Genomic DNA, 15200 nt, shown 5'->3' on the forward strand with positions numbered 1-15200 from the left:
GGGAGGGGGGAGGGAAGGCTGGGCGAGGGGATGAAGCCCACGGTGCTGCTCCCCAGCTCCTGCAATGGGGTGGGGGGAAAAGGAGCAGGGATTGCACAGCGCTCACCGGCACCGCTCAGCCTTTGCGTCATCGCCCGGCACCGCTGCAGCTCAGCTGGACCCCCAGCCTGGGCTCAGCGTTGGGCCCCCCTGCACAAAGAGATGGGCAGAGGAGGGAGGGCTGGCGGGTGTGCATGCAGGCATGGGGACAGCAGCCCTGCAGCAGCGCTTTGTCCATCCCTGCTGCTGCTGCTGCTGCTGCTGCTGCTGCACAGAGCAGGGAGAGGCTTGCAGATGATGGTAACCACAGGGCAGAGCCAGGCCGTGGTGCCCCAACCCGCTTCAGCTCGGCGCAGTCCTCCACAACACAAGTCCTACCACGTGCAGGGTGCGGTGCTGTTCCCACCGGGTCCATCTCCTGCTCTGCTCTGCGCTCACAGCCCCGGCACTGGGCTCTGCTCCGCCTTGCCGGGGTGCTGCAGGCGGCCGTGCGTGGGATCGGGGCTCCCTGAGCCGCTCTCAGGCGTCCGATAAGCAGCTCTGGATGCGGTCGATCCACTGCTGGGCCAGCTGCACGTCCTGGGCGCAGAAATTGTAAACGCGTTTCGTCGTCTTCAGCTGAGGAGGAGGAGAGAGGAGAGGTGGTGAGCATTTCAGTACCTAAAGGGAGCCTACAGACAGGACTTGGGAGTCAGCTCTCGGAAAGGGGAGATAACAGCAGGATAAGGGGAAATGGTTTGAAGTTGAGGGAGGGAAGATTGAGGTTGGATGTCAGGGGGAAGTTGTTTGCTGTGAGAGTGGTGAGGTGCTGGACCAGCTGCCCAGAGAGGCTGTGGATGCCCCGTCCATCCCTGGAGGTGTTCAAGGCCAGGTTGGATGGGGCCCTGGGCAGCCTGGGCTGCTGTGAAATGTGGATTTTGGTGGCCCTGCACGTGGTGGGGGGTTGGATCTTCACGATCCCTGAGGTCCCTTCCAACCCGGGCCATTCCGTCATTCTGTGATTCTCTAGAGAAGCACAGTGGGTGCTGCACAGCCCCCTCCCCACAGCACAGCACTCACATCGAAGAACGCTTTCTCATCCACCGTTTTCGGGGCTCCCATGGTGGGGGTTCCGGGTGTGATGGATTCCACCTCGGCCAGATCAATGACACCTTTGCACTCCGTGTCCATCCGGCTGTCGTAGTACCGCAGCTGGGGAAGAGACCCACGTTGTGCTCAGCACCCAGGGATGGAGCACTGCGGGCCTCCCCTCGCCCGCCCTGCTCGACCCCTGGGTACCTGGTGCTTGGTTTTATCCAGCACGAACCAGCGAGGCTTCCAGGGCTTCATGAAGGCTCCCTTCTTGTACAGAGACCCCTCGTAGGACCTGCGGGGCCAGGCAGTGCCTCAGCGCCATCTGCATCACCCCAGCACCACCGCAGAACCCACTGAGCTGCCCCTCCCAGGGCAGGGTCCCACCCCAGTGCCCCACGCCTGCCTGTTCTCGCTCTCTGACATATGGAACTGGTTGTACAACGTGCTGGTGCTCCTGCGGCCGCCCTGCTTCCCGCTGGATGGGGTGGATGTGCTGCTGGTGTCACTGTCGAGGCTGAGGTTGAGGGTGGAGCCCACGCCGCTCTCCTGCAGGTACACCCCCAGCGAGCGGCGGTGGTGCGAGAGCCCCGAGGGCATCAGCAGGGAGCTGGGGGTCTGCGGGCACAGAGAGCACAGCGTGAGGATGAGGGGGCTGAGGGCAGTGCCAAACCCTCAGCCAGCCCCTCTAAAGCCCTACCCGGCTGCCCTCCTGCCGAGCCTCGGTGCGCTGAGAGGCTTTGATTTTGTCCCACGTGTCCTTCCAGCGTTCCGGGATCTGCCCCAGCTCCATCTCCAGGTTGTGCAGGTCCTGCAAGGGGAGAAGTCAGGCAGCAGCACAGACAGTCTCCATCCCAGGGGGCACAACTGACTGCAGATGTGTCCGTGGGGTCATTATAGAAACACAGGATGGTTGGGTTGGAAAAGATCATAGAACCACAGCATGGCTTGGGTTGGGTTGGAAGGGACCTTATAGATCACAGAGCCATAGAATGTGGGTTGGAAGGAACCCTATAGAGCAGAGCTACAGAAGGTTGGGTTGGAAGGAACCCTATAGAGCAGAGCCACAGAAGGTTGGGTTGGAAGGAACCCTATAGAGCAGAGCCACAGAAGGTTGGGTTGGAAGGAACCCCATAGAGCAGAGCCACAGAAGGTTGGGTTGGAAGGAACCTATAGAGCAGAGCCACAGAAGGTTGGGTTGGAAGGAACCCTATAGAGCAGAGCCATAGAAGTTGGGTTGGAAGTGTCCTTACAGAGCACAGAGCCACAGAACCCCAAACCAATTTGGCTTGGAAGGGACCCCAAAGCCCGCCAAGTCCCCATCATTGCCACAGGCTGGCTGCCCCCCACCAGTTCTCTCCCCTCAGCCCATCAGGTCCCAGCTCACCTCCAGCAGCTTGGAGATGGCGTCGGGCTCCATGCGGCTGCGGTTGTCGTAGCAGGGCCAGATGATTTTGCGCTTGGTTTGTGGTGCGCTGGTGTCCTGCCTGTCTGCCTCCTCCATGTGCTCGGGCTGCCCCTGCACCAACTCCCAGTCGTAGGAGGGGCCCTCAGAGAGCGTCTCCTCTGTGTAGTAGTCCCACACCTTCAGGTTGGAAATGTTGCTGTACGGCCGCAGCACCTGGGGTGGGGGGTGACAGCCAGATCAGCGATGGTTTTCTCTCCCATTGCTGGTGTTCTCAGCTCAGTGTTGGGATTCGATCCCTTCACACAGAACTTTTCTGGTACAGAGGGGACGTGAGGATGTGGGTTGTCAGCAGAGCTGCCAGAGCTGCTGCCAGCACGGGTTCTGGAAGTAAGGAAGGCTCTGAGCCGCTCAGCCCCAGCTCACCACACAGCACAGCTCCCTGCTGGGACACATGCTGAGCTCTCTATCCACGGAAAGATGGTTCCAAATTATGTTGATATGGGGACCCTATCCAGACCCCAGCTCCAGCACAGGATTCCCCCCTGCCTGAGGCTCCAGGCAGTGCCCTGATGTGCCCTGAGCCCCCAGCCGGGCCGGGCAGAGCTCTCACCTCCCCATCCTCGGGGGCATACATGTAGTTGAAGAAGACAGGAGCTTTCTTGTTCAGCCTGTCGATGTAATCCCAGATGGACTTGTAGACCTGCTGGCATTTGCGTTCACCCTTCTCCTCATACAGGAGGCCTGGTGGAGGGGAGGGGAAGGGAGGGAGGGCATTATGTAGGGCAGGATGCCAGGACGGCACCCCACACACCCCACACGCTGCCCTCACCCAGCTCGATCCGCTCATAGTCAGAGTCCAGCAGGAAGGTCCGGAACCGATTGGAGATGTAGTGGTAGCTGAGGAACTTCAGGTAATACAGACTGAACTCAAACTCCATGGGAAACTGCAGGTGGATCTGCAAGGAGCAGCACGGCTGAGATCCTGGCACTGCTGAAGTGCTGGAGCTCAGGAAGAGATGGGAGAAGAGCTCAGAGCTCACCTGGTGCACGCAGTCTAGGAACTGCAGGAAGATGGGAGCAAAGCCACTGCTCTGGCCAGCCAAGGTCTGGGCCCCACGGTGGCTGAAGCGGTGCCCAAAGGACAACCACTCCTTCTCCACCAGCAGGCGGAAGCCCTCCAGCGTCCGGTAGTAAGGGTCTGACAAGAGCTGCACCAAGGAGACCACCTGCAAGGACATGGGGGCTTGAGATCATAGAACCAAAGAATGGTTTGGGTTGGAAAGGTCCTTGCAGACCAAACGGCAATAGAATGGTTGGGTTGGAAGGGACCTTACGGATCACAGAGCCATAGAATCCCAGAATGGTTGGGTTGAAAGGGACTTTATGGATCACAGAGCCATAGAATCCCAGAATGGTTGGGTTGGAAGGGACTTTATGGATCACAGAGCCATAGAATCCCACAATGGTTGGGCTGGAAGGGACCTTATGGATCACAGAGCCACAGAATCCCAGAATGGTTGGGTTGGAAGGGACCTTATGGATCACAGAGCCATAGAATCCCAGAATGGTTGGGCTGGAAGGGACCTTATGGATCACAGAGCCACAGAATCCCAGAATGGTTGGGTTGGAAAGGACCTTATGGATCACACAGCCATAGAATCCCAGAATGGTTGGGTTGGAAGGGACTTTATGGATCACAGAGCCATAGAATCCCAGAATGGTTGGGCTGGAAGTGACCCCCCCAGCCCCACCCCTGTCATGGACTGGGCACCCTCCACCAGCTCTGGCTGCCCAGGGCCCCATCCATGGCCTCAGGCACCTCCAGGGATGGGGCACCCACAGCTCTGGGCAGCAGTGCCAGGGCCACACTGCTCTCGTGGTGAAGAATTCCCCCCTAAAATCTTACCTAAATTTCCCCTCTTTTAGCTTAAAATGGACAGGCATAGCATCCAGTGGCTGTAGGGCTCCTACCTGTGTGGTGATGTCCCAGCCATCCTCCAGGCTGACAAGCACAGAGGAACCCGTGTCCAGGAGCTCCACCACCAGCACTGAAATCTGCAGGATCTTATGGATCTGCCAACAAGAGAATCAGGAGCTCCTCAGGAGCAGGAAACTGCTGGATGCGAGGCAAAATGTGTGCTGGTGCACACATTTTCTGGGCCACTTCATCCTTGTTCCTCTTAGTGGCCTTGCCTGCTTTGTATCCTCCCACCCTGTGCCGAGCGATGCCACAGGGAGCACCCAGACCCTGCTTGCAGCCTTTGGTTCACAGAATCATGGAATGGTTGTGTTGGAAAGGTCCTTAAAGATCACAGAGCCACAGAACCATAAGCTGGCTTGCTTATACTTCAGAGCCACTGAACGGTTGGAAGGGACCTCAACACTCAAAAGTCCCTTAGAATGGTTGGGTTGGAAGGGTCCTTAAAGGACAAAGACCCAGAGAATAGCTGGGTTGGAAGGGGACCTTAAAGATCACAGACTCACAGAATGGTTGGGTTGGAAAGGTCCTTAAAGGTCAAATTCCCATAAAATGGTTGGGTTGGAAGAGTCCTTAAAGGACAAAGACCCAGAGAATGGTTGGGTTAGAAGGGACCTTAAAGATCACAAATCCACTGAACGGTTGGGTTGGAAGGGTCCTTAAAGGCCAAAGACCCATAGTTGGGTTTGGAGAGTCCTCAAAGGTCAAAATCCCATAGAATAGTTGGGTTGGAAGGGAGTTCAAAAGCCCACAGCCCTGCAGCAGCCAACTGCAGCCCCTGTCCCAGGCATGGATTGGGATCCGCACAGCCCCCAGGAGCCACTGACCTGTGAGAGCCACTCGGACTCCTCCAGGGAGCGCAGGTAGGCGACGCTGGGGTCTGTGGAGGGGCAGCCAGGCACGCAGGCCTTCATCAGCTTCTTGAAGCTGGCCTTCACCTGCCGCACGTCAAACACCTCGATGGGCACCACCTCCCAGTGCTGCAGCGGGTCTGGCTTCACCCCCTGAGGGCACAGAGCATCGTAGAATCGTTAAGGTTAGAGAAGACCTCTAAGATCACCAGTCCAACCCCAGCCCACCCCCACCGTGTCCAATGACCACGTCCCCAAGTGCCACATCCTTGAACACCCCCAGCGATGGGGACTCCCCACTGCCCTGGGCAGCCTGTGCCAGTGCTGAGATCGTTCCCAATCTCCAACCTGATCCTCCCCAGTGCACCGTGATCCCATCCCCTCTCATCCCTGGGAGCAGAGGCCGACCCCCCTTGCCACAACGTCCTTTCAGGAGGTACCTTCAGCTGTGACTTGTCCCCGATGATGTAGAGCGAGGCGCGGTGCTGACGCAGGAAGCTGGCCTCGGCGGGCGCACCGTTGTGCTGGGCACCCAGCAGGTCCTTCCCAGCCAGCCGTGAGCCAATCTCCACATTCAGGGCATAGCTGCTCATACGCCCACTGGCCCGGATGCTGCCCCATTTGCCTGCAGGACAGCTGCTGTCACTGGGGGGGTCCCACAAACGGGAGGTTTGGGGCCACCCGGATGGGTGAGCAGCTCTCCGTGGAGTGATGGCCAAGCACTCCAACCACAGGCCAGCACCCATGGGACGCATGCGAGGTTTGGTGCAGGTTTGCTTTCGCTCCTCTCTCTGCTGGGTGCTGTGCAGGGAGTGCCCCGTGCTGATGCCATGCCCTGCAGCCAGCCCCTCTCCTTCACCGCCGCCACCCAGAAGTGTGCAGAGCCCAAAGCAAACCTGCAGGGCGGTGTGGGGCAGTACTTACCGCCGGCACCGCGCTCGGGTGGTGCAGTTATGGTGTTACTGGGTGTTGTTAGTGGTGTGTGGGGGGTGTGGGTCAGTCGGTGGGTTAGCAGCCGGCGGGGTTAACGCCCGGCGGGTCCCTACCTCGGGGCGACTCGCGGCCCTTCGGCGACACGCACTTGGGGGTGGACAGGGTGATGACCCTGGCTCTGTGACCCAGCCCTGGGAGCACAGGATGAAAGCGGCCTCAGAGAGGGCGGAGAGGAGCGGAACCAACGCTCCCTCGCTGGGTAGGTATGGGTGGAAGGGAGGGGGGGTGATGAGATGGAGACGGGTATGGGATGGAGATGGCACATAGGAATGGGATGGAGATGGCACGTGGGGGCTGCAGACGGTCCCTCCCGCCCGCCCTGCAGCTGCCCCACACCCTGAAGCTCTGGGGGAGCACAGGGGGGAGCATCTACTCTACAGCTGCTGCCCGGGAGGCAGCGCTCACCCGCACGTCCTCACCTCCACGGCTAATAGTACCGGGCCCTTCGTCCTTCCCTCCCATCACCTGCTTCATGAGCGATCCCAGCTTAGGCTGCCTCTTGTCGGAGAAATCTGCAGCACCAACAGAACGTCAGCTCCCAGCCTGCACGCTGCGGGACCCTCCTTGCTGTGCTTCCCCTCAATTCAGAGGGGAAGGGGCATGGAAAGAATCCAGCGGCAAGCGGGACAGCGTGGGGCTGCACCAGGGGCCACCAAGCAGGAGCCACAGCACAACAGCACCCAGAGACCTCAGCACCAGCAGCTCTGCCTCAGCAGCTTTGCCCCAGCAGCCCTGCCCCAGCAACTCTGCAGGCACTTTGGACCGGGTGAACCACCCGGTGCTTCTCCAAACCCCAGCACCATCCCTCTGTGACCACAATTCCCTTTCCTCCTGCAGCAGGGAGCCCCTTGGCGGGTGCTCCCACGATCCCTTTGGCCTCAGTGCAGCAACGATGGGGTGGGATGGCAGGGACTGGCAATGGATGATAATGGAGCGTGGCCAGAGCCGCTCAGACAGCACGGGACACAACACTTACCACAGCATCCTGCGCCAGACCCCGCGCTGCTGCTTGGGTGCAAGAGCTCGGCTTCGGGGTCTGCCCCACCCCAGCCCACCCTCCCCGGATCAGGATTCAACCTGGAGCTCCCAGATGTAGGGCCAATGGGTTCCCTAAACCCCATCCCCACCTCCGGCCTTAGGGAGCTGCTCCACAGAGCTGATTCCATGGATGTGGGACCCAGCAGCTCCGGCTCTGGGACGCACCAGACCCCGGGGGTCCCTGGGCAGGAGCCTCCCGCAGCCCCCGAGCCGATCCCACTCACCTGCACTGCTCATGTGAGCAGAGGTGAAGCCACTGAGCGTGTTACGCCCGCCGGCGTCAGCGTAGTGGGGCATGGAGTTGATGACAGCCTGCAGGTATTTCTCCTGCTCCAAACTGGTGGAGTCCGTCTGCGAGGGGCCTGGGGGAAAGCAGGCAGCGTCACCGCACCGCCGGGGCAGCAGGAAGGGATGGGGCACTGCTCCAGGATGGGGCGAGGGGATGGGTACCTGCAGTGGGAGCATTCTGTGACTTGAAGAGGCCCACGACACCCTTCCCATGCAGCCCCCCCGAGCGCAGCAGCACGGCTTTGGTGCGGGAGTTGCGCCAGCACACCACGGGGAAGCGGTTCTGGCGGTAACAGCGAGAGATGCGCTGGATGGTGTTGTCCTGGATGCTCTGCGGCACGATGAGCAGCCCGGGGTAACTGCAGGAGAGAGCTGAGCTGCAGGGAGCAGTGCTGAACATACCTGTGCCCTTGCCAGGGCAGAGCAGAGGGCAGGAGAACCTCCCTGTCCTGCTGGCCACGCTCTGGGGTCCCACTGGCCTTATGGGCCACCAGGGCACACTGCTGGCTCATGGTCAACGTGTGGTCAACCATTGGCCAACTGTTGGCCACCAGGACACCCAAGTCCTCCACAGAGCTTCCAACCAACTCTTTACAATGCACTCCATGGTCCAATTGGCCTTCTTGGCCACCAGGGCACACTGCTGGCCCATGGTCAACGTGTGGTCAACCATTGGCCAACTGTCGGCCACCAGGACACCCAAATCCTCCACAGAGCTTCCAACCAACTCTTTACAATGCACTCCATGGTCCAATTGGCCTTCTTGGCCACCAGGGCACACTGCTGGCCCATGGTCAACGTGTGGTCAACCATTGGCCAACTGTTGGCCAGCAGGACACCCAAGTCCTCCACAGAACTCCTTCCAAGCAGCTCTTTGCAATGCACTCCACTGTCCAATTGGCCTTCTTGGCCAAAAGGGTACAGAGACAGCTCCTGGTCAATTTTTGGTCAACCACTGGTCAACTGTTGGTCAACTGTTGGTCAACCAGGACACCACTGGCTACCTTGGCTACCAGCACACTCTCCTGGCTCGTGGTTGGGCTCACCTCCGACAAATGGCGTACATGCGGTTCACCGTGGAGATGCGGAAGGGTTCATTCTTGGAACGTGTGAGGCTGCTGCTGAGTGTGCCCAGCCCCAGGCGTTGGTAGTCACGGCAGCAGGCGCGCTCCACCAAGTGGTTGATGGTCATCTTCTCCGAGGGTCTGATGGTTGTGGTGGGGGTCAAAGTGCTCCTGTCCATCTCCTCGGACACTGCAGAGACAATGGGGGTCTAGGTCAGGCCTGGCACAGATGTTCAAAGAATGGTTTGAGTTGGAGGGAACCTTTAAAGGCCATCTGCTCCAACGTCAAAAGCCTCGCACAACTCCAGGTAGGTGACATCAGTCACCCCTCCTTTGTCCACCGTGGCAATGCTCTGCATAGGGCATTCTCCCATTCCTGCTCCCTGTTCCCTCCAAGAGCTTTCCCCTCCCCAGCATCCACCCATCTGCTCCCTCCCTTTGGAATGCTCCAAACCTGAGATCTCATCCTCGTTGTCCTCCGGGAAGTGCTGGCTGCTGCGCTGCTCCCAGGCAGGCGGTGTGTATTTCTTGCGTGTCACATATTGGCGGCCGATGGTTTTCTTGGCATTTTTCACCAGGTTTTTGGAGAGCGTCCTGGAAGAGGAGAAGAGGCTGAGGATGGCTGAGACCCGTGCATGGCTGCAGCCCAGTACTGCAGCAGATCCTGGTGGTTAGAAAAACACCCGCGGTGACACCCAGAGCAAAGCAGAGATGAGAGCACCCCGACCACCATCTGCAGCCTCAGTCAACGCCACCGGAGGGGAGATGTCACCTGCAGGTCCTGGCACCAGGGGAGTGTGCTCCATGGGGCTCCAAACCCCAGATAAAGCCAACAGGCTGGGCTGGGCCCACAGCAGCATCCCATGGAGCGAGCAGCATCCTGGGATACGACACCTGCACTACTACATCTGAGCTCTCAAACACCTCTATCTGTTACTGCCCTGGGTAATCAGAGAACCACAGCATGGTTTGTGTTGGAAGGGACCTTAAGGATCTTCCAGTCCAGCCCACGTGCCACTAGACCAGGTTGTCCAAGGTCCCATCCAACCCAACTCCAACACTTCCAGTGATGAAGTATCCCCTTCCAACCCAACTTCAATACTTCCAGCAATGGGGTATCCCCTTCCAATCCAACTTCAATACTTCCAGCAATGGGGTATCCCCTTCCAATCCAACTCCTAACACTTCCAACCCAACTCCAACACTTCCAACTATGGGGTAACCCCATCCAACCCAACTCCAACACTTTCAGTAATGAACTATACCCTTCCAACCCAAGTCCAACACTTCCAACTATGGGTCATTCCCTTCCAACCCTACTCCTAACACTTCCAACTATGGGTTATTCCCTTCCAACCCTACTCTTAACACTTCCAAGCCAACTCCAACACTTACAAATATGGGATATCCCCTTCAAACCCAAGTCCATCACTTCCAACAGTGGGGTATCCCCCTCCAATCCAACCCAAACACTTCCAACAATGAGTATCCCCTTCCAGCCCAATTCCAACATTTCCCCAGTTGGGGTATCCTCAACTTCTCTGGGCTGCCCAGTCCAGTGCCTCAGTGCCCTCAACATGGAGAATTCCTTTATCTGAGAACCCCTTCATCTGCCAGAGGCAGAACAGAGAAGGCATGGAAGAGAAATCTTCAAAATCATGCAGGTGCTTAGGATGCGTGGTCGAAGCAGAGCTCTTGAACACATCCCCCTGAAGGTAAGAATGGTCTGAGTGTGTGCAGGGCCACAGGCACGTCATAACCATCTCAGGGAGCTCCAAGAGAAACAAGTGAAGGAGAAGTAAGGGAATGGCTGACTCCAGCCCAGGGTTAACATCTCATCTGATGCTCAGATTTCCAGTAATTCACCTCTAGACTACCAGGTGACTTCCTTTGCTTTGCAAAGCAGACCATGAGGAATCCAACTGCTCCCTAAACTTATCAAGGGAAGAAAAACATTGGGACTGAGAAGTAACACTGTCCTAAGAACAATTTGCCATGTTCTGAGGCAGGTTTCAAGTAGGAGTGCTTAGTAACCAGAGGAAGAAGACCTGCAGACAGTGTGGGGCACAGCTGGAAGTAGACCTGTGGGGTGGTGATGGAGCTGATATCAAGACCTAGGGCTGTGCCCAGGCCAGGAGCTGGGCCCCGCAGCTCTCGTGGCCTCTAGAGGTTAGTGGAAAGAAGCACAGTTCCCTGAGCACGTCCTGGGGCACCGGGACGGCCGCTCCTGAGGCCCCAAGCCTGAACGTAACACGCAGCCTGGAGAAAGGCAATCCCGGCGTGACCGACCCGCAGCCCAGGCATCATGCAGAGCAGGTGAGAAGAAACCCCAGGAGCAGTGAAGGCTGCAGCCTGAGCCAATGCCACCTCGCAAGCTCGCGCCCAGAGGTGAAGGCATCTTACGTGGTCGAATGGCCAAGGTGCCCGAGGGACATGACCCCCACTGTCAGGCCCTGGAACATATCGGTCACCTGCTGGGAGCTGAGTCACAAACACACGGACAGAAGCTCAGACTGCGGGCACAGCAAGCGCCAACACCGCAGCACCCAGAGCCCAGCGCCACAGCAGAGGTTTCCCTGGCCACCGAGCGCGGGAGCTGACCCCATGGCAGCACAACAGAGCTTCCACGGCCCCACAGCACTCCCCATCCTTTGGCAGAGCAGGGACCGCGCTCCTGTGCTCACTGAGATGTCTCTCCCTCCTTCTGCTTTAGCCCAGGCAGCTGTGCAGGGAGAGCTGCTGAACGCACAGCATGCTTCCCAGGGACTGCTGCTCCCCTCCGTGGAAAAACCCAAAGGTAAGCAGAGATCCTGTGCAAGCTCTGCGACCCCTCGCTCCTGCCCAGGAGCCTGTGTCTGGTGCTTCCCTGCTGGAGGAGGGAGAAGAGAACCCCAGCAGCACCCGCGAGGGCCGAGCATGTCCTGTGAGCTGCTCTCCCTGATTTGCTGCACACATACCTGAGCGAGGGGTTCTTCTCCTTGGCCTTGGGCTGCATGGCTTGCTTGGGAGACTGGCCCACAGTGAAGGCGAAGGTGCCGTGCACATGCTGGGGGTAACGCAGCTTGTGCAGGTGCTTCCTGAAGACCTCGGCGCTGTCTGAAGCCACCTCCTCATCAAAGGCAATCTTCAGCAGCTGTGGGGGCAAGCAGAGAGCAGGCTTGAGAGAAAGTAGAGAGCATCCTCCTCCTGTTCTTCCCACTGGGCACAGCTCAGATCCTGGCCAGAAGTGATGGCCACAGGCAGGGAGGCTGCCCCACTGTCCCCCAGGAGCGCAGCCCCCACATGCTGTTGCTGTGGTGTTCCCAGAGTACAGTTCCAACAGCCCCATAGGAGCTGGAAAGCAGCCCCCAGCTAACCAACAAGATGCTGTTCCTACAAGAGGACTACAGCTGGTCCTGCACCAGGTCCACAGCCCTCATCTGCAAGGGGCCCTCAGGTTCCACCACCTGTCTCTGAGGCTGCCTTTGGTCCCTGCCATCCCAAACAGTCTCACCTGGAATGTGCATGAGCGCAGCTGCAGACCCTCCTGAATGAACTGATCCACCTGGGCCTGGATGTTGATCTTCTTCTCTTTGGTCAGTGAGGAGATGGGGAAGGATCGGATCACCACCTGCTCCCCCACTGGGTAGAAGAACGGGAACAAGTTAGCCACATCCCACTGCCACTCTGAGACACCCCCACCAGACAGTCCCATAGGATGAGAGGGCCAGAATCAGGTTAGAGAAATTACAGCCAGGCCATGGAGATGCAACCTATGATGGGCATGATGAAAATATCATCTACAAAGAACCACAGAATGGCTTAGGTAGAAGGGAATCTTAAGGATCATAGAATCACATAATGGCTTGGGTTGAAAGGTACCTTATAAATCATTACAGCCATTGAATAATAGAATGGCTTGTGTTGGAAGGGACCTTATAGATCAGAGAACCATAGAATGGTTGGGTTAAGTTGGGTTGGAAGAGCCCTTGAAGATCATAGAAAATAGAAGGACAAAATAGTTGGGCTGGATGGGTCCTTATACACAACAGAGCCATAGAATGGTTGAGTTGGAAGGGATATTACAGATCATAGAACCATAGAACAGTTGGGTTGAGTTGGGTTGGGTTGGAAGAGTCCTTGAAGATCATGGAAGGTAGAAGGACAAAATGGTTGGGTTGGATGGGTCCTTATAGATAACAGAGCCATAGAGTGGTTGGTTTGGAAGGGACCTTACAGACTACAGAACCATAGGAAGGTTGGGTTGGAAGGAACCCCAAAGCCCCCAGCCAGTGCTGTGGTCTTGCACCCAAGGCCCTCAGAGGTGACTCCTCCAGCAAGGCAAGTTGCAGCCACTGCTCCAGGACAGCTTCTGGCTACCTCCTCCCCAGACACCACCAGCCCACACGGACAGAGGATGTGGTGCATGCATGATCCTTACCCAGGGGGTCTGTGGGAGTGCCTTTGAAGATGATGCGGTACGTGGTGAGGAAGATGGCTCCTTCCGCAGGGAGAAGAGGTGGACCACCAATATTCCCCCCGGCGGCTTCCTCCCGCCCGTCGGGCATGAGGTACACACGCAGCCCCTCCATCACACACTCCTCACCCACCAACAGGTTGGGGCGCAGCAGCTTTGGCTACAGGGGTGTAAAATGAGGAGTTCAGGTTTCTGAAGACTGGAAGAACAGCACCAGAACATTCCCCCGCAGCGTCACACGTCAGGTCAGTACCTTCTGGATGGGAGGAAGCCTCTTGCTCTCCCTATGCACAGCATCCAGTGTCTCTATGTGCATCTGCACGATATCTGTGGACAAACACGCAATCAGAGACCATGAGCTGTCCCACAAATCACCTGGGCTCCACCTCGTGGCATCCCCACCGCCTCTTCCAGAGCCCCTCCTGTACAGCCCCCAGAGCTAATGGGGACCCCCGGTGGAACCACCCAGCCCCAGCACTGCTGCAAGGCCCATTACCAGGGATCATGACGTGCAGCCCCTTCAGGTGCTCGTTGGTGACTCCACTCTCAGTGCAGACTTTGTCCACGAAGCGGTTGATGAACCGCACCACGTAGTTGGCCACATCTGAGCTTTCAGCATCCTCAAATCCACTTTCCGTGTCGTAGCTCTCGGCCACGCTGCCAGCGATGCTGCCATGCAGGAGAGAGCAGTTAGCTCAGAGTGCTCCTCTCCATTGTCATAACCCAGAGCAGGAGGGCCCCGTCCACGCAGGAGAGCCCAGGGGAGACCCCTCTCTTGAGATGAACCCAAACCCAAAGGAGCTTCCACTCCTGCCCTGGGCAGTGCAACTTTCACTGTTCCCAACTCGCAGACAAATAATCTGGATGCTCCAAGGAGCCCCAAGTCCCAGATTGGGCTGCTCACTCCCCCTGCAGTCCTCCAGCCCTCCTGACCTGTTGGTGACAAAGCTGTTGCTGACGCTCTCCACATCGCCCAGCCCGGAGCTGCGCAGCAGGCGGTTCTTGCTGGTGTCCAGAGGCAGCAGCAGGTAGCTCATGCGGTTGGCGTAGTGGATGGCCTGGCTGAAAACTGTGCTCTCCTCCTTTTGGATCAGCTCCTGCTGCTTCTCTCGGCTCATGGTGGGCCACAATCTCAGCTGCTCTGATGCTATCTCAAGGGCAGACCTGGCTTCCTGGGGTTCCTCCGTGCTCTCCTGAAGGAGATGGAATGAATGTCAGAGATCTGCGTGGACAGGAGAGCCAGCCTTCACAGGGCTCTCCCTATGCCAGGATGCAGTCCCTCGGGCTGCTTCCAGTACCCCATCCATCCCACAGACATAAAGGGAGAGCTGCCCCCACGCAGCTGCTCTGCAGGAACCCGGCTGCCCCCACTCACCTCATCTGTGTGGTTCTCCTCACTGCTGTCCAGGTACAAGGCTCGGATGTGGTTCTGCACATCACTGTAGAACATAGCTTCCCAGAACTGGATGTTGGTCCACACCACGTGCTCCTGCACACAGCTGTAGGCAAACTGCGTGATGCCTGGGCTCAGTTTCTGAGGAAGCAGAAGATGGATAGAAGAGTTTTATCTGAACGCAGCTCTTGTGCCAGCCTCTCCTCTCCAGATCATTCTTGCTCTCTCCTGCTGCTGAGAAAGGCAGCACACCCTTGGACACGCAGGAGGGACACCAGCACCACAGCTCCTCCAAGCAATCCTTGCAAACACTTCTCAGGTTTGCTCAGCACCAACCCTGAGGGCCTCATGCTACAGATGCTTTTTGGAAGGCAGAATCTTATCAAGCATTGCAATGTGCTGCTTGGGGCTGTGGTGGAGTCCCCATCCCTGCAGACATTTAAGGGACGTTCAGGCACAGCACTAAGGGACGCAGTTTTGTGATGGGACTTGGTAGGTCAGCTTGGTGGTTGGATTTGATAATACAGAAGGGTTTTTCTAACCTAGGTAACTGTAATCTCAGCCCAGCCTGATTGATACGTGAAAGCATCCCCAGTTCTAAGCAGCTTTTCCCCAGGTGTT

General features: G+C 57.8%; 1 protein-coding gene across 7 annotated transcripts in view; it reads right to left on the reverse strand.

Annotated features, from left to right (window-relative positions):
- Nucleotides 1–6: 6 nt before the first annotated feature.
- Nucleotides 7–15200, reverse strand: part of SBF1 (SET binding factor 1) — a 37023-nt gene continuing 21829 nt past the window's right edge. Inside the window, exons 18-43 of one of the 7 annotated variants that reach the window (XM_010729053.1) lie at nt 14562–14720; nt 14120–14379; nt 13683–13855; nt 13440–13513; nt 13151–13346; nt 12224–12351; nt 11688–11863; nt 11134–11211; nt 9185–9324; nt 8713–8920; nt 7829–8025; nt 7603–7740; nt 6760–6852; nt 6394–6471; nt 5788–5972; nt 5324–5500; nt 4490–4591; nt 3559–3744; nt 3348–3474; nt 3129–3259; nt 2498–2731; nt 1811–1921; nt 1517–1728; nt 1318–1405; nt 1099–1230; nt 7–657 (exon numbers count right to left, since the gene is read on the reverse strand). In XM_010729053.1, coding sequence (XP_010727355.1) covers nt 559–657; nt 1099–1230; nt 1318–1405; nt 1517–1728; nt 1811–1921; nt 2498–2731; nt 3129–3259; nt 3348–3474; nt 3559–3744; nt 4490–4591; nt 5324–5500; nt 5788–5972; nt 6394–6471; nt 6760–6852; nt 7603–7740; nt 7829–8025; nt 8713–8920; nt 9185–9324; nt 11134–11211; nt 11688–11863; nt 12224–12351; nt 13151–13346; nt 13440–13513; nt 13683–13855; nt 14120–14379; nt 14562–14720 — 3882 coding nt within the window. In that variant the 3' untranslated portion in view covers nt 7–558. The remainder of the gene's footprint in view (nt 658–1098; nt 1231–1317; nt 1406–1516; nt 1729–1810; nt 1922–2497; nt 2732–3128; nt 3260–3347; nt 3475–3558; nt 3745–4489; nt 4592–5323; nt 5501–5787; nt 5973–6393; nt 6472–6759; nt 6853–7602; nt 7741–7828; nt 8026–8712; nt 8921–9184; nt 9325–11133; nt 11212–11687; nt 11864–12223; nt 12352–13150; nt 13347–13439; nt 13514–13682; nt 13856–14119; nt 14380–14561; nt 14721–15200) is intronic. The other 6 variants (XM_031552530.1, XM_031552536.1, XM_031552534.1 and 3 more) reach the window with 6 other exon arrangements.

This window comes from Meleagris gallopavo, chromosome 1 (assembly GCF_000146605.3).
Source record: "Meleagris gallopavo isolate NT-WF06-2002-E0010 breed Aviagen turkey brand Nicholas breeding stock chromosome 1, Turkey_5.1, whole genome shotgun sequence".
Classification (NCBI taxonomy): domain Eukaryota; kingdom Metazoa; phylum Chordata; class Aves; order Galliformes; family Phasianidae; genus Meleagris; species Meleagris gallopavo.